At 39.0% G+C, this 18,878-nt stretch overlaps 1 protein-coding gene and 1 long non-coding RNA gene across 5 annotated transcripts in view; one reads left to right on the plus strand and one right to left on the minus strand.

The window, feature by feature from the left end:
* LOC136792811 (uncharacterized) overlaps window positions 1-18,878 on the plus strand; it is a 104,672-nt gene that overhangs the window by 64,341 nt on the left and 21,453 nt on the right. Inside the window, exon 4 of the long non-coding RNA XR_010837270.1 lies at window positions 11,411-11,511. This is a non-coding gene — a long non-coding RNA (uncharacterized lncRNA). The remainder of the gene's footprint in view (window positions 1-11,410; window positions 11,512-18,878) is intronic.
* LNX2 (ligand of numb-protein X 2) overlaps window positions 1-18,878 on the minus strand; it is a 94,612-nt gene that overhangs the window by 11,131 nt on the left and 64,603 nt on the right. For 3 of the 4 annotated variants that reach the window (XM_059042078.2, XM_067016733.1, XM_067016735.1), the window contains exons 6-8: window positions 18,564-18,701; window positions 14,295-14,472; window positions 9,314-9,545 (exon numbers count right to left, since the gene is read on the minus strand). In XM_059042078.2, the coding sequence (XP_058898061.1) occupies window positions 9,314-9,545; window positions 14,295-14,472; window positions 18,564-18,701 (548 nt within the window). The remainder of the gene's footprint in view (window positions 1-9,313; window positions 9,546-14,294; window positions 14,473-18,563; window positions 18,702-18,878) is intronic. The other variant, XM_067016734.1, reaches the window with a different exon arrangement.

An 18,878-nucleotide genomic window follows, 5' to 3' on the forward strand; every position in this document is an offset into this window, starting at 1 on the left:
TTTTCCTGTAATTGATATCTAGTCTCATAGCGTTGTGGTCAGAAAATATACTTGATACGATTTCAATTTTCTTAAATTTGCCAAGGCTAGATTTGTGACCCAAGATATGATCTATCCTGGAGAATGTTCCATGGGCACTTGAGAAAAATGTGTATTCTGTTGTTTTTGGATGGAATGTCCTATAAATATCAAGTAAATCCATCTTGTATAACGTATCATTTAAAGCTTGTGTTTCCTTACTTATTTTCATTTTGGATGATCTGTCCATTGGTGACAGTGGGTTGTTAAAGTCCCCTACTATGATTGTGTTACTGTCGATTTCCCCTTTTATGGCTGTTAGTATCTGCCTTATGTATTGAGGTGTGCCTATGTTGGGTGCATAAATATTTACAATTGTTATATCTTCTTCATGGATTGATCCCTTGATCATTATGTAGTGTCCTTCTTTGTCTCTTGTAATAGTTTTTATTTTAAAGTCTATTTTGTCTGATATGAGAATTGCTACTCCAGCTTTCTTCTGATTTCCATTTGCATGGAATATCTTTCCATCCCCTCACTTTCAGCCTGTAAGTGTCCCTAGGTCTGAAGTGGGTCTCTTGTAGACAGCATATATATGGGTCCTGTTTTTGTATCCATTCAGCCAGTCTGTGTCTTTTGGTGGGAGCATTTAATCCATTTACATTTAAGGTAATTTATTGATATGTGCATTCCTATTACCATTTACTTAATTGTTTTGGGTTGTTCTTGTAGGTCTTTTCCTTCTCTTATGTTTCTTGCTTAGAGTCCTTTAGCATTTGTTGTAAAGCTGGTTTGGTGGTGCTGAACTCTCTCAGCTTTTGCTTGTCTGTAAAGGTTTTAATTTCTCCATCAAATCTGAATGAGATCCTTGCTGGGTAGAGTAATCTTGGTTGTAGGTTTTTTTCCTTCATCACTTTAAATATGTCCTGCCACTCCCTTCTGGCTTGTAGAGTTTCTGCTGAAAGATCAGATGTTAACCTTATGGGGATTCCCTTGTGTGTTATTTGTTGTTTTTCCCTTGCTGCTTTTAATAGGTTTTCTTTGTATTTAATTTTTGACAGTTTGATTATTATGTGTCTTGGCGTGTTTATCCTTGGGTTTATCCTGTATGGGACTCTGTGCTTCCTGGACTTGGTTGACTATTTCCTTTCCTATATTAGGGAAGTTTTCAACTATAATCTCTTCAAATATTTTCTCAGTCCCTTTCTTTTTCTCTTCTTCTTCTGGGACCCCTATGATTCGAATGTTGGTGCGTTTAATGTTGTCCCAGAGATCTCTGAGACTGTCCTCAGCTCTTTTCATTCTTTTTTCTTTCTTCTGCTCTGCAGTAGTTATTTCCACTATTTTATAGTCCAGGTCACTTATCCATCCTTCTGCCTCAGTTATTCTGCTACTGATCCTGTCTAGAGTATTTTTCACTTCATTTATTGTGTTGCTCATCATTACTTGCTTCCTCTTTATTTCTTCTAGGTCCTTGTTAACTGTTTCTTGCAATTTGTCTATTCTATTTCCAAGATTTTGCATCATCTTCACCATCATTATTCTAAATTCTCTTTCAGGTAGATTGGCTATTACCTCTTCCTTTGTTAGGTCTGGTGTGTTTTCATCTTGTTCCTTCATCTGCTGTGTGTTTTTCTGTCTTCTCATTTTGCTTATCTTACTGTGTTTGGGGTCTCCCTTTTGCAGGCTGCAGGTTCGTATTTCTGTCTATTTTTGGTGGCTGTCCCCAGTGGCTGAGGTTGGTTCAGTGGGTTGAGCAGGTTTCCTGGTTGGGGGGACCAGTGCCCCTGTTCTGGTGGATGAGGCTGGATCCCGTCTCCCTGGTGGGCAGGTCCACGTCTGGGGGCGTGTATGGGGATGTCAGTAGCCTTACGGTGGTTCTAGGCAGCCTCTCTGCCAATGGATGGGGCTGTAGACCTGTCTCGCTCTTTGTTGGGTATAGGGTGTCCAGCACTGTTCGTTGCTGGTCCTTGAGTGAATCTGGGTCTTGGTGTTGAGATGGAGATCTCTGGGAGATTTTCGCCGTTTGATATTACGTGGAGCTGAGAGGTCTCTTGTGGACCAGTGTCCTGAGGTTAGTTCTCCCACCTCAGAGACACAGCCTTGACACCTGGCTGGAGTGCCAAGAGCCTTTGGGGAGGTCTGAGGTCTTCTGCCAGCGTTCGGTGGGTGTTCTGTAGGAGAAGTTCCACGTGTAGATGTATTTCTGATGTCTCCATGAGGAGGAAGGTGATCCCCGCGTCTTACTCTTCCGCCATCTTCTCGCTCCCCCTTCCGTAGGTTGTCTTTTTATTTTGTTTATGATTTCCTTTGCTGTGCAAAAGTTTGTAAGTTTGATTAGTTCCCATTTGTTTTTTTGTTTTTATTTCTATTGCCTTGGGAGACTGACCTAAGAAAACACTGGTATGATTTACATCAGATAAAGTTTTGCATACGTTCTCTTCTAGGAGTTTTATGGTGTCATGTCTTATGTTTAAGTCTTTAAGCCAGTTTGAGTTTAGTGTATGGTGAGACCTGTGTATGGTGTATCTTCATTGATTTACATGCAGCTGTCCAACTTTCCCAACACCACTTGCTGAAGAGACTCTTTTTCCATTGTGTATTCTTGCCTCCTTTGTCAAAGATTGACTGTAGGTGTATGGGTTTATTTCTGGGCTCTCTATTCTGTTCCATTGATCCACATGTCTGTTTTTGTGCCAGTAAACCAATACCACCCTGTTTTTTGGGGGGTTTTTTGTGTTTTTTTTGTGGTATGCGGGCCTCTCACTGCTGTGGCCTCTCCCGTTGTGGAGCACAGGCTCCGGACGCGCAGGCTCAGCGGCCATGGCTCATGGGCCCAGCCGCTCCGCGGCATGTGGGATCTTCCCGGACCGGGGCAAGAAACCGTGTTCCCTGCATTGGCAGGCGGAGTCTCAACCACTGCACCACCAGCGAAGCCCCACCCTGTTTTAATTACTGTTGCTTTGTAGTACTGTCTGAAGTCTGGGAGGGTTATGCCTTCTGCTTTGTCTTTTTCTTCAGGATTACTTTGGCAATTCTGGGTCTTTTATGGTTCCATATGAATTTTAGATTATTCTAGTTCTGTGAAAAATGTCACTTGATAGGGATTGCATTAAATATGTAGATTGCTTTGGGTGGGTAGTATGGCCATTTTAACAATGTTCTTCCAATCGATATCTTTCCATTTCTTTGAGTCATCTTCAGTTTCTTTATTCATGTTTTATAGTTCTCAGCATATAAGTCTGTCACCTCCTTGGTCAGGTTCATTCCTAAGTATTTTATTTTGGGAGGTGCTATTTTAAAAGGTATTGTTTTTTACATTCCCTTTCTGATAGTTCATTGTTGGTGTAAAGAAAAGCAACTGATTTCTGAATGTTAATCTTGTATACTGCTACCTTGCTGAATTCGTTGATCAGTTCTAGTAGTTTTTGTGTGGAGATTTTCTCATATAGTATTATATCATCTGCATATAATGACAATTTTACCTCTTCCTTTCCAATCTGGATACCTTATCTTGTCTGATTGTTGAGGCTAGGACTTTCAATACTATGTTGAATAGAAGAGGTAAGTGGGCATCCTTGTCTTGTTCCAGATTTTAGCAGGAAGGCTTTCAGCTTTTTACCATTTAGTATTATATAGGCTGTGGGTCTGTCATAAATAGCTTTTACTATATTGAGATATGTTCCCTCTATACCCACTTTCGTAAGAGTTTTTTTTTTTAAATCATGAATGGATGTTGAATTTCGTCAAATGCTTTTTCTCCATCTATTGAGATGATTATGTGGTTTTTGTCCTTTGTTGATGTGGTATATCACATTGATTGATTTGCATATGTTGAACCATCCTTGCGAACTTGGGGGGAGTTCCACTTGGTCATAGTCTATGATCTTATGTGTTATTTTCTTGAGAATTCCTGCATCTATATTCATCAAAGATATTGGTCTGTAGTTTTCTTTTTTGGTCGTGTCTTTCTCTGGTTTGGGTATCAGGGTGGTGACAGCTTTATAGAATGTCTTTGGGAGTGTTCCTTCCTCTTCAGTTTTCTGGAAGAGTTTGAGAAGTATCAGTATCAATTCCTTTTTGTATGTTTGGTAGAATTCGCCTGTAGAAACCATCTGGGTTCTGGACTTTTTGTTTGTAGGGAACTTTAAAATTGCAAATTCTATTTCACTTCTAGTGACTGCTCTGTTCAGATTACCTATTTCTTCTTGATTCAGTTTTGGTGGGCTGTTTGTTTCTAGAAACTTGTCCATTTCTTCATAGTATTCCCTTATGGTTTTTGTATTTCTGCGCTATTGATTGTTATGTCTCCTTTTTCATTTCTTATTTTGTATATTTGGGTTCTTTCTCTTTTCTTCTTGGTGAGCCTGGCCAGAGGTTTGTCAATTTTGTTTGTCCTTTCAAAGAACCAGCTCTTGGTTTTACTGATTATTTTTCTACTGTTTTTCTAATCTCTATTTTATTGATTTCCCCTCTGATCTTTATTATCTCCTCCTCCTGCTGATTTTAGGTTTTCTTTGTCCTTCTTATTCTTTTATTAGGTTGTTTATTTGAGATGAAGGCCTGTATTGCTATGAACTTCTCTCTAAGAACTGCTTTTGCTGCATCCCATAGATATTGTATGGTTGTGTTTTGTTATTTATCTCAAGGTGTTTTTTAATTTCCTCTTTGATTTCCTTGTTGACCCACTGGTTTTTTAGTAGCATATTGTTTAGTCTTCATGTAACCATTTTTCCCCCCTCATTTCTTTTTCTGTGGTTAATTCCTAGTTTCATGCCATTGTGGTCAGAAAAGATGCTTCAGATAATTTCTATACTCTTAAATTTGATGAGACTTGTATTTTGCCCTAGTATGTGGTCAATCCTAGAGAATGTTTCATGTGCACTTGAAAAGAATGGTGTATTCTGGTATTCTGGGGTTGTAATGTCCTGAATATATAAATGAAGTCTAACTGTTCTATCAGTTAGGATCTTTATTGCTTTACTGATTTTCTGTCTAGAAGATCTGTCCATTGATGTGAGTGGGGTGTTACAGTCTCCTACTATTATTGTATTTCTGTCCGTTTCTCCCTTTGTTTGTTAGTATTTATGTATTTGGGTGCTCCTACAATAGGTACATACATATATGTTGATTAATGTCAAATTCTCTTCTTGTACTGATCCTTTTATCATTATATAGTGTCCTTCTTTATCTTTCTTTATGGCCGTTGTTTTAAAGTCTAGTTTGTCTGAGTATTACACCCCCCACTTTTTTGTCATTTCCATTTGCATGAAATATCTTTTTCCATTCCCTCACTTTCAGTGTATGTGTCCTTTGCCCTAAAGTGGGTCTCTTGTAGGCAGCATATTGTGGGCTCTTGTTTTTGTTTTTTTTTTTTAAATCCAATCTGCTGCTCTGTCTTTTGATTGGAGCATTTAATCATTGACATTTAAGGTAATTATTGATAGATATGTATTTACTGCCATTTAAACCTTGTTTTCTCATTGGTTTTATACTCCTTCGTCCCTTTTTCTTTTTTCTTTAGTGGTTTAATGATTTTCTTTTGTATTATATGTTCTTTTTGGTTTCTGTGAATCTATTGTATACTTTTGATTTGTTGTTAACCCTGTTTTTCAAGTATGTCACCCCATTCCTATATCTATTTGCTTTAGATTGAGCCTATATTATGACTGCCAAACACATTCTAGGAAAAAAAAAGTCTAAATTTTCTTACTCTCCTCCCCCATGTTTTATGATTTTGGTGTCCTCTTTGACATCTTCATGTTCATCCTTTTGCTGTTCATTGTGATAATCGTCACTTTCACAGAATTTTTTTTTAATCTGTGTACTGGCTTATTTAAGTGATTTACTTTTTTACTTGTGACTTTCTCTATAGATTGTTCTTTTTTATCTGGAGAAGACCTTTCAATATTTCCTTTAGGATAGGTTTAGTATTGCTGTAGTCTTTTAGTTTTTGCTTATCTGAGAAATTATTTATCTCTCCTTCTATTCTAAATGATAATCTTGCTGGGTAGAGTATCTTAGGTGGCATATTTTTCCCTTTCAGGACTTTGAAATCTTGCTACTCCCTTTTGGCCTGCAATGTTTCTGTAGAGAAATCAGCTGATAGCCTTATGGGGGGGTTCCTTTATTATCAACCCTTTTTCTCTTGCTGCCTTTAGAATCTTCTCTTTAACTTTCGCCATTTTTATTATAATACGTCTTGGTATAGGTCTGTTTGGGTTTATCTTGTTTATCCTGTACCTGGATATCTGTTTCCTTCTTTAGGTTTGGGAAGTTTTCAGCTACAATTTTTTCAAATACATTTTGGTCCCGTCCCCTTCTTCTTTCCCTTCTGGAATTCCTATTATAAGTAGATTGGCCCACTTTATCCCATAGGGCTCTTATATTGCTTTCATTATTTTTCATTTGGCTTTCTGTCTGCTGTCCTGATTGGGTAATTTCCATTATTGTACCTTCCAGGTCACTTATTTTTCTAGCTCATTTTTACAGCACTCTGTACTTCTGTCCACAGACTTTCTTAATTCCTTCAGTCTAACAGACACCCATTTCAACAAGGAGATAATGAAAATACTGAAGAGGTCTGTTTCATTGTTTGTTCTTTCCAGGGAATTCTCTTGGTCATTTAATTGGGAGTGGTTCCTCTGCTTCTCCATTTTACTTTCATTTCTTATATTTACTTGTATTGTATTTAGTGATATATCTCTTACTCTCTGGTCTTGGAGGGCATTTAGGGGCATCCCTGTGTAACTTGTGCGGGTTTAATATATTTGGTGCAAGGGTTGTTTTTGGTATGGATGCATGTCTCTTCTGTGCTGGTCACTATCCCCTTGATAGGGGGTGTGCTGATGGCTGGTCCTGGGATTCTTGGTGGTGTTGGCAGCTCGGGCTCACCCCTGGAGCACGTGATGGGAGCGGAGGTAGCTCACGATCACTCCTGTAGTCCAGGAGGGAGGTGGTAGTGGCTTGTGAGTGCTCCTGGTAGCTGGGCAGCAGGCGGCTTGCTACTGTTCCTGGAGCCCGTGCAGGCAGTGTCCTGACCTCTGAGCGCAAACACAGGGAAAAGGCTACGATGGAAGGTCCTGCCCCCCACCTTGTGCATCCCCTAAACAATGGTGCCTGGCCTCTAAGGTGGCCCAGGCTTCCTCCATGTACACCCTCAGGTGCAGTCGCAGTAGATTTCATCCCCCATCCCCACCCCAGGCTGTTTCTGCACAGCCAACCCTGGTCCTCTCCCCAGGTCTGATCTCCAAAGGCCAAGTTCCAGCACCCACCTGCACCGGCAGACATGTGTCTCAGGCTGGGGAGTGCAGGGTGGTGGCACTGACCATCTGTGCAGTCTTTCCACTGCTCTGGCTGCCATAAAACCAGCTGCTGTGTTCTCCTCTGAGGTTCTGAAGCTCCCCTTCTGTCCTGGCTGATTTCCCCACTGATGAGGGGGCCTCCCAGGGTGCAGGAACCTTTCCTCTTTCACAGCTCCCTCCCAGGGGCACAGGTCCCTTCCTGATTCCTTTCTCACTTCGTCCTGATTCCTTTCTCACTTTCTTATTTCTCTTTTTTCTTTTGTCCTACCTGGTTATGTGAAGATTTTCTTGCCTTTTCAGCAGTCTGAGGTCTTCTGCCAGCATTCAGTAGATACTCTGTGAGAACTGTTCCACATGTAGATGTATTTTGGGGAGAAGGTGAGCTTCATGTCCTACTACTTCACCATCTTGATCACTTATCCATTTTTCCTTCTCAGGATTGCTTTGGCTATTTGGGGTCTTTTGGGTTTCCATACAAATGTTAATTTTTTGTTTTAGTTCTGTGAAAAATGCCATTGGTAATTTGATATGGACTCTGCCTTGTACTATCCTGTGCATTTCTCATCTAAAATCTTTGTTATTCTTCCTGGCACATCAGAAAATGCTCTGAACAAAGGAAGAGATACTGACCCCAAAACTAGCCTGGAATAACAAATAAGGAAAGCTATACGAAGCATGGAGGTTTCTCTAGGACGCCATTGGTCTTGGCCTGTGCAGCAGCAGAGTTGGGCACTTGGGCAGGACTGCTCAGCATGAGGGTACAACTTCACACACAAAGTTCTGGGCTGAGTGTTTAGTAAGATCAGTTAGGTTCCTTCTGAGAGCTGACACCTCACAACTTAGATGGCATGTCTGCAGGAGTTGAACAGGAACCATTTAAATCTATGTTGACATTTTAATGGGGAAAAAATCAGTTTTGGTGCACAGAATAAACATGAAGCATTTAATCATCCCTGTCATGAAAAATCTCTCTCCACAAGGGCCCTAGAGTTGCCTGAAACAGTTATTCTATTACAGTTTTATGCCCTCTTTTTTTTTTCCTTTTAACTGAGAGGACTAGTCAGCAAGTTAAATTAATAAATGAAATCCAATAATATCCTTGCTTTTTGTGTTATTCTTTATGTGAAAGTACTTTATAAACCATATAGCACTGTATAGATGCTAATTATTATAAATTTATTCCACATGAAGCTAGATGGCTCAGAAACGGGCATATTCTTATTTCTTATTTTAAAGGATCAGTCATTTTCATAACAGTTTAAAAGTCAAAATGTTTCATATTTCAGTTTCAGGATTCTTCTGTACAGTAAGAATCTAAACTGAGTTGGAAACAAATGAAGATGGTAATTCACATCCTCTCTACCTCAATACCAAATTACACAACTACCACCTGGAGGTTCCAGAATGTCTGACGACCAGACACCGACCAACTACAGAATGTCCTGTCTGGTGAGCCGGTCATGAGCTGTGACCTCCTCCTAAAGGGGGTCAAGAGCAGTAACGCTTGAACACCAAGGGTCTGGCCTAAAGACTCTTATGTACAATAAAAACTCAGTTTTACACTCCTTTGTAGGAAGAGTAGGGCTTTTAGAAATACTTCTGGGATAGGGAAGGGCCCCACACTTTGCCCTGTTTTCTCCAGTGAAAAATGCACAGAAGTCTAAGTATGTATCAGAGTGAATGTTGGTAAAGGACAGCTGTTACTGACCACCCAATCTCATAGCTGGCCCACTGGGGAGCCTTTTCTAGGAATGAACAGAATAGCTTTATTTATTTTTATAAACAGAGGTAAGTCTTTTCAGCTTCGTTCTTATTATCAAATTTACCTTTTTAAATATAATAACCTAAGAAAAAATTAACCTGATTTGATGTTGCTACTTTTATCTGACTAAAGCCTTTTTTCCTCCTCAATGAGTGAATTTCCTGTGCTATATAACCTGATGAAGGTTGCAATTGCGATTTTCCGTAAAACAACAGCAAAGCTGCAGTACCTGGGCAGCCCAAGCCACATGACCCACGACGGGGACCAGCTGGCATCATACTCATTCTCGCTGACAGTGCTGCGCTGCTCATCTGGGCCTTGGGCGGCCTCCTCCACAACCTGCACCTCCAGCGCTTTCAGGGCCACCGTGGGTGACGTGGCACTGGCCTTCAGCATAGCCACAGCCTCACTGTGACTTAAACTGGTCAAATCGATGCCATTGATATTCAACAAGATGTCACCTGTTCAAATAACGGAGCAAGAAAAATGAGCCACCAAGTGATTACTTCCCCGTAAATCCTGTTATCTGTAAACTAATTAACAAAGGTTGGTTCCAAAAACTCAGACAGTATAAGGGAAAAGACCATTTTTCTCTTTATAATTCTTAGAATACTGAGGAAAAATCCAATTCATGGACAACACTCCAAAACAATTCAAAAATTTTAAATAATGTAATAATATATAGGAAAAGGTTTGGCTCGAGGCTCTGGAATTCAGTTGGGGTCCACATCATCGGCCCTGGTGTAGCTGTGGATGGGCCCTGGGCACCTTCATTCTTCTTCTTACCCTTCCTTCCAATTAGAAAGTGATTTGATCTTTTGCTCTTAGAAAGGAATTTTTAATATATTCTACTTTATATTGATGCAGTTTTATACATCTAGACAGCCCTACATAGTTCACTCAGTGCAATCATCTCAGCATGTAGAGAAGATACGCTTGGGCCTACACAAAGAAATGAAACTCGTGATTTGAACATGTCCTGCTTGAAGAAGAAAAACAGCCTTTGTTGCTCTGCCAAGTAATGTAATAAAAAAGAGCAATGAGGCTCATAGAAAAGGTTAGGAAGGAAAGGGTTAGTTTTATAGGAAGTACAAGCGTTTGTACTAAGAAAGCAGAAAATCCTGCTCCCCCAATTCATCATTTTTCAGATTATTAAAGCAAGACATTCTCTTTGTTAGAAAACTTCGAAAACATAAAATAACAAGGAAATAAAATTACCTCAAATTCCACAATAGGACAAATAATTTTTTAAAAGCCTTCTAAAGATATAATTCATATACCATTCAATTAAAGTCTGTAATTGCATGGTTTTATAGTCACAGAGTTGTATTATACAACCATCATGGTCATTTTTAGAAAATTTTTATCACCACCCGCAAAACCCTGTACCTGTTAGTAATCAGTTCCCTTCCCTGAGTCCTAAGCAACTACTAATCTACTTTCCATCTCTATAGATGTGCCTTTTCTAGATATTTCATATAAATGGAATCATGTGGTCTTTTGTGACTGGCTTTTTTTACTTAGTATGTTTCCAAGATTCATTTATATTGTAGAATGTCAATACTTCATTCCTTTTTATGGCCAAATAATATTCCATTTTATGGATAAATCAGTGTCTTCATCCATTCATCAGTAAATGGACATTTGGGATGTCTTTACTTTTTGGCTACTATGGACAATGCTGCTACAAACCTTCACGTACACTTTTTTGTGTGAACATGTTTTCATTTCTCTAGGAATGGAATTGCTGGGTCATATGACAACTGTTTAACTTTTTAAAGAACTGCTAAACTGTTTTACAAAACACTTGTACCATTTTACATTCTTTCTGGCAAATATGAGAGTTTCGATTTCTTTACATCCTTGCCAAATGTTATTGTCTTTTTTTCCCTATATTCATCCTAGTGATGAATTTGCATTTCCCAATAACTAATGTCACTGAGTATCTTTTCAAGTGATTATTGGCCATTTGTGTATTTTCTTGGGAGAAATGGCTATTCAGATCAGCTGCCCATTTTTAAATTGGGTTGTCTTTTATTATTGAGTTATAAGGGTTCTGTAATCCCAAACTCCTAATTTATCCCTCCCCACCACGTTTCCCCTTCAGTAACTATAAGTTTGTTTTCAAAGTCTGTTTCTGTTTTGTAAATAAGTTGATTTGTATCTTTTTTTTCTTAGATCCCATATATAAGTTGATATCATATGAATTTGCCTTTCTCTGTCTGACTTCACTTAGTATGATAATCTCTAGGTCCATCCATGTTGCTGCAACTGGCATTATTTCTTTTTTTTTTTTAATATTTATTTGTTTATTTGGTTGTGCCAGGTCTTAATTGTGGCATGCATGTGGGATCTAGTTCCCTGACCAGGGATCGAACCCAGGCCCCCTGCATTGGGAGCACAGAGTCTTATCCACTGCACCACCAGGTAAGTCCCTCGTCTTTTTTTTTTTTTTTTTTTACAATGGCTGAGTAATATTCCATTGTAATATGTACCACATCTTCTTTATCCATTCATCTGTTGATGGACACTTGGGGTACACATATCTTTTCGAATCATAATGTTCTGTAAATACATGCCCAGGAATGGGATTGCCGGATCATATGGTAGCTCCATTTTTAGTTTTTAAAGGAATCTCCATACTGTTCTCCATAGTGGTTGTACCAATTTACATTCCCACCAACATTGTAGGGAGGGGTCCTTTTTCTCTACACCCTCTCCAGCATTTATTATTTGTAGACTTTTTGATGATGGGCATTCTGACTGGTGTGAGGTGATACCTCATTGTAGTTTTGATTACATTTCTCTGGTAATTAGTGATGTTGAGAATCTTTTCACATGCCTTTCAGCAATCTGTAGATTAATAGACCATAAGTATGTGTATTTATTTCTGGGCTATCCTGTTCCGTTGATCTATATTTCTGTTTTTGTGCCAGTACCACACTGTTTTCTTACTGTAGCATTGTAGTATAGGTTGAGGTCAGGGAGCCTGTTTCCTCCAGCTCCATTTTTCTTTCTCAAGATTGCTTTAGCTATTCGGGGCATTTTGTGTTTTCATACAAATTTTAAAATTTACTGTTCTGTGAAAAATTCCATTGGTAATCTGATAGGAATTGCACTGAATCTGTTGATTGCCTTGGGTAGTACAGTCATTTTGACAGTATTGATTCTTCTGATCCAAGAACATGGTTTATCTTTCCATCTATCTCATCCTTGATTTCTTTTATCAGTGTCTTATAGTTTTCAGAGTACAGGTCTTTTGCCTCCTTAGGTAGGTTTATTCTTGGGTATTTTTATTATTTCTGATGCAGTGGTAATTGGGATTGTTTCCTTAATTCCTCTTTCTGATCTTTCATTGTTAGTGTATAGAAATGCAACAGATTTCTGTGTATTAATTTTGTATGCTGCTACTTTAACAAATTCGTTGGTGAGCTGTAGTAGTTTTCTGGTAGTGTGTTTAGGATTTTCTGTATATAGTGTCATGTCATCTGCAAACAATGACAGTTTCACTTCTTTTCCAGTTTGGATTCCTTTTATTTCCTTTTCTCCTCTTGACTGCTGTGGCGAGGACTTTCAAAACTATGTTGAATAAAAGTGGCGAGAGTGGACATCCTTGTCTTGTTCCTGCTCTTAGGGGAAATGCTTTCAGCTTCTCACCATTGAGTATGATGTTAGCTGTGGGTTTGTCATATATGGCCTTTATGATGGAGGTAGGTTCCCTCCATCCCCACTTTCTGGAGAGTTTTTATCATAAATGGATGTTGAATTCTGTCAAAAGCTTTTTCTGCATCTATTGAGATGACCATATGGTTTTTATCTTTCAATTTGTTAATGTGGTGTATCACAGTCATTGATTTGTGGATACTGAAAGATCCTTTTAATGTACTGTTGGATTCAGTTTGCTAGTATTCTGTTGAGGATTTTTGAGTCTATGTTCATCAGTGATACTGGCCTGTAATTTTCCTTTTTTGTGGTATCTTTGTCTGATTTTGGTATCAGGGTGATGGTGGCTTCATAGATTGAGTTTGGAAGTGCTCCTCCTTCTGCAATTTTTTGTAATAGTTTTGGAAGGATAGGTGTTAACTCTTCTCTAAATGTTTGATAGAATGCTCCTATGAAGCCATCTGGTCCTGGACTTTTTTATTGGGAGTTTTTAGATGACAGATACAATTTCAGTACTTGTAATTGGTCTGTTCATATTTTTTATATCTTCCTGGTTTAGTCTTGGGAGATTGCACCTTTCCTAAGAATTTGTCCATTTCTTCTAGGTTGTCCCTTATTGCCATAGAGTTGCTTGTAGTAGTCTCTATGGTCCTTTATATTTCTGTTGTGTTGGTTGTAGCTTCTCCTTTTTTCATTTCTAATTTTACTGATTTAGACCCTCTCCCTTTTTTTTTCTTGAGTCTGGCTAAAGGTTTATCAATTTTGTTCATCTTTTCAAAGAACCAGCTTTTAGTTTCATTGATTGTTTCTATTGTTTTTATGTCTTTATTGCTTGTGTTTTTGGTGTCATATCTACGATAACCATTGATTAATCTGTTGCATAATCCAAGGCCATGAGGTTTTACACTTGATTTTCTTCTAAAAGTTTTAGCTCTTACATGTAGGTCTTGGATCAGTTAATTTTTGTGTATGGTGTGAGGCACAGCTCCAACTTCATTTTTGGAGAAATAGCTTTCAAGACTCACTTTTCCATATGAACCAAGTGTACGGAGAATGCTATTGTTACCACTACCACCCCCACCCATACAAATTATATAGTATCAATTAGTGGGGGTTGGGAAATTGTGAATGAATGAATCCCTAAAAACCACTCCTTTTTATTAAGTTTGTCTCTGACCCACCTCTTCTGTTATCCTCCTCCCACCCAGACACCTTTTTAATAGGCAACAAGTATATTTCAGTGAGATGATCCTTCAAAGTATCTGGTCTACCATAATGCTGGAAGCATAAATCTCTTAGAGGGTCTTTTCCAACATAAAATAATCCAACAGTCAGAGTAACTGTTAGAAAGATTATTAAGCTTCAGCAATTTCCCTTTACGTTAGGCATTTTTCTAACCTTATAGAGAGGCTTTATGCTTCCATTATGTACAGGACATTTTAAAGGATTTTAAAAAGCCATGTTTAATAGAAAACTGTAGACATTATTTTTAAAAACGTAAGTTGACTTTGGGAGATGTGGTGAAACTGTACAAGATCCTAGCTTACCTCTCTTGATTCTGCCATCACGTGCAAGGCAGCCATGAGGTGGCACACTGGTCACAAAGATGGGCAGTTCCCCACTTTTACTTCCTCGGCCCCCAGCTACTGTCATTCCAAGGGACTCGTGTGGTTCCTTCTTTACAGTAATGTTTTTTTCTTGGCATGTAACACACTGGGAAAGATCCTGAACATGAGAGGAAAAATTTATTGGATAATGAATAATATATATAGTTGAAGTAAAAACATAAAGTGGCAATTATAAAGTCATTAAAAAAATCACTATAGAACTGAAAGCAATACACAGTTCTTCAGAGGCACATGAGCTCTGTGGATCACAGTGGCAAACTTTGGACTCCTGTATTTTCTCAGGACTATATATGGAACTGAAAAACTCAGGACTGCTGACATAGGGGAAGTCAAAATAAGCATAGGATTTGTATAATTACCTTCAGCTCCCAGATATGATCAGTTCTAAAAAAGTAAATAATGCATTTGAATTTTAAGATTCTGAAGAGAAGCCAATTAATTTTACTTCCATTTTTCTCCTATATTCTTTGAGAGAAAAGTTGACATAGTATAAAAGTGTGGATTTTACTAACTGCCAGAAAAAAGCTACAGAGCCATCTTCTGATTCTGACTAACAAGGGTTATCAGAGCACTCAATCATGAAGCAGGTGCAAATCTACCTTCAAAATTTGTGAAAAGCTAAAAGGATATGAAATAATTGAATTTTTGAAGTTAGTAACAGGGAAATAAATCCCCAACAAACTATATTCTCAGGGAAGAGCTATTTTTATTGACATTTGTTACTGTTACCTATTACTGAGATACTCCTGGAAGAAAAGGAGAATCTAAAATACCACTTTTCTTTTGAATTAGAATTCAATAAAATCAAGGTGTACATATGCAATATGAATATTAAAATAACATTTATCGAGGCTTAACTATGTGCAAAAAGCTCACAGCTTTACAAGCGTCATTTCATTAATCTTCACAGTGATCCTGAAAAGTAAGTACTATTATTGGCCCCATTTTATGGATGAGGAAACAACTTAGAGAGGTCATGTAACTTGCCCCAAATCATATACAACTGTAAGTTCCTGCATAGGGATTTGAGCAGATGCAAATATATAAACATATGCTTTGCATATATGCACAAAATATGTATACATATTGTTTATATGTGCCCACACCACATGATTACTGTCCTGTTAAGTGTAACAGTGGAAGCTAATGTCTCAAAAGGTTTCCAACATTTATCAACTCTGAGAAAATGTAGATAATAATTAACATTAACAGTACCAATAGAAATATGAGTTACATTTATGGAATTATAACATTCCTTTAGTGACATTATTTGAAAGTGTTGAGAAATCTGTGAATCAGGCCCTGGAACTGCAGGCCCATCTCCCTTTCTCTGGTCCTGGAATCCATGTACTCTTGACATTTATTAAGGGAACTACCTGCAATAACAGCCTAATGTTCCTAGAAAATGTTATGACCGAGTAGAAAACTTGGAAATGTCTTAAGGCAGTCTCCTGTTTAAAGGTATGAAATCTATCTTATTAGTATCCTTCAAAATTGGGCAAAATCCACTTTATTATGAAAACTCATATAAACTCAGTCTTGAGTATATTTATAAGCAATTTTGGCTTGCAGGTATTTAATCAATTAAAGGTGGTTGTTTTATTCCTCTAGATGGCTCAGATATATACTTTTTTTTTCCCTCAGGAACCAAACCAAACTTCAAAGATTATACTCAGAGTACTTCAAGCAAAGTTCTAAATCATACGAATGTTTATCTAAGCAGCTACTTAAGAGGCCTAGTAGCAGGCTAATGTATACTGTAATTTTTAATGATAATTATAATCATCTGAACAGGTTTTCTGGTTAATCTGTTTATTTTCCCTAGGAGACCCTTATTTTTCTAAATCAGGATTTTATATAACAAATGCAGTATATTAGCAGCAAATAGCTAACACTTAAAAGTACATTTCATGTGGCTGTTCTAACCAATAAGAGTTGCAGAGTGCACAGAATAAGAATAAATTCAGCATTACTATTTAAAACATTGTCACAGACAATTAAAGATAATAAGAATTAGCAGCAGAGAGAAAAATATGTGCCCCAAACAAATAAGCAGAGTTCTCTATATGAATGTTGGAATGACTAAGTACAGTTTTAAAAATTGTTTTAAAAATCATGTCATAGGGCTTCCCTGGTGGCGCAGTGGTAGAGAATCCACCTGCCGATACAGGGGACACCGGTTCGTGCCCCGGTCGGGGGAGATTCCACATGCCGCCGAGTGGCTGGGCTCGTGAGCCATGGCCACTGAGCTTGTGCGTCCAGAGCCTGCGCTCTGCAACGGGAGAGGCCACAACAGTGAGAAGCCTGTATACCACACACACAAAAAAATAAATTAAAAAAAATAAAAATAAAAACCATGTCATAGGGCTTCCCTGGTGGCGCAGTGGTTGAGAGTCCGCCTGCGAGTGCAGGGGACGCGGGTTCATGCCCCGGTCCGGGAGGGTCCCGCATGCCGCGGAGCGGCTGGGCCCATGGGCCGTGGCCGCTGGGCCTGCGCGTCCAGAGCCTGTGCTCCGCAGCGGGAGGGGCCGCAGCAGTGAGGGGCCCGCATACCACCAAAAAAAAAAAAAAAAAAAAAAAAAAAATCATGTCATAGATACTCGTATCTCAAATTATTGTAAAATTCAATGACAAAAAAGTTTCAATAATCAATTTTTACCTTATATTTTAATTTTAGGAATATATATGTAATGCATAAAGTAAGGACAAGCCATATGAAACTATTCAAAACTCCAAAACAATAACTCCTTTTTCAGTCATCATCATGAAGGCAATATTATAGGTTTCCTTCATACATTTCAGTTTCAGTTCAGAAATGAGAACAAGTCTGTGGTTACAATTTCTTAAAAGTATTAACTGAACCAAAGACCAGTGACAAGTCTGTACTTGAGCTCAGAAAACCAGATAAACCTGATGGGCCAAAAGTACTTGTGCCTTTAAGGGATGCTTTCTTAGGGTACCTGTGACGTTCCAAAAGTTAAGTATTCTCTCAAATACCGTACTTACATTAAGAAGTCATTTTAGCACACAGGGAACTTCCTGTGGTTTTAAGCAGACCAACAAATGCTTTTGTTTAGTAATTTATAATTTTACTGAGAGTGACTTTGGAAGCTCATATTTAGCTTGTATTTTCACACAGTTGAGTAAACATCATTTAAAAAATCCCATCCTGGGACGTCCATGGTGGTCCAGTGGTTAAGACTCTGTGCTTCCACTGGCAGGGGGCACAGGTTTGATCCCACATGCTCAGCCGAAAAAAGAAGAAAAAACACGCCAGCCTACCAGAAAGTGAGTTCAAATGAAGGCAACAACATCAAGAATGGGGCTTCCCTGGTGGCGCAGTGGTTGAGAGTTTGCCTGCTGATGCAGGGGACGCGGGCTTGTGCCCTAGTCCGGAAGGATCCCACGTGCCGCGGAGCGGCTGGGCCCGTGAGCCGTGGCCGCTGAGCCTGCGTGTCCGGAGCCTGTGCTCCACAACGGGAGAGGCCACGGCAGTGAGAGGACCGCGTACCGCAAAAAAAAAAAAAAAAAAAAAAAAGAATGAACTACCACCCGTTTTAAATTTCTGCAACTAAAGTGAGACAGTATCAAGATTCTCGGCACAGGTAAATGACCTTGGTATGTATTATAAAACCAGTGAAATACTGAAGAAGCAGGGAAAAACCTCAGCATACAGGAATTTAAAAATATTTAGGGTGGTCTTCCTATACTATTCATATAACAACAAAAAAATATGCTATACCTGTAGCTATCGAAATTTATGAGTTATATGTTTAATATGCACATATCTAATTCTGTTGTAGGCAAGCTACCCAGTTGCTAAGTACAGGCTGTCAATCATTGTCTTCACTATGCTTTTTCAATTACATAACCAACTGTCACGTTTAAATGAGTAAGCCAAGAGAAACCCCACTTTCAAGCAGAACTAAACAAACTGAAGATTTCTCTCGACAGTCAAACATTTCTCATCAATCACCTGGCAGAGGGTCCTTCCCCACCAAGAAACTCTACTGGTCAAGGGACTGAGACAATGCAGTCTCTCTCCGAGGCAGCAAAACACGTTGCGCACCCCAAACACCTGCGTGCACCTTTCTCTAACAGAGTTAGCAGCCCTCATAAATCTTACCAGCTTGTAACGATCATCCTTTGAGTGTGGATGAATTAAGAACCACAAACAAGGCACCTTACCTTATGTGAGCTGGGTCTGTTGTAAGGCAGCGGCTGTGTGTGGTGCTGGCTGCTCTGAGTTCCTGCTTCTCGGACAGCGTTTCCAGGCTGGGGTTTCCCTGGTCTAGCAATTGTTAAATTCACCCTCTCTCCACTAGCCTGGAGAAAACACACAGACACGACTGCCAGTCATGAAGATGCTTCTCATTTCACAAAGCACAGGCACTCCTCACCGAGCCAGTGCCTTGCCTGGGGGGGACTGCAGGCGCCCGGTGGTCGGAGAAGGGAGTCCATCTCGTGAGCTCATGTTTTAAGACGTCTGCGGCTGAGGTGCAT

Source organism: Kogia breviceps, chromosome 16, assembly GCF_026419965.1.
Source record: "Kogia breviceps isolate mKogBre1 chromosome 16, mKogBre1 haplotype 1, whole genome shotgun sequence".
Taxonomy (NCBI): Eukaryota; Metazoa; Chordata; class Mammalia; order Artiodactyla; family Physeteridae; genus Kogia; species Kogia breviceps.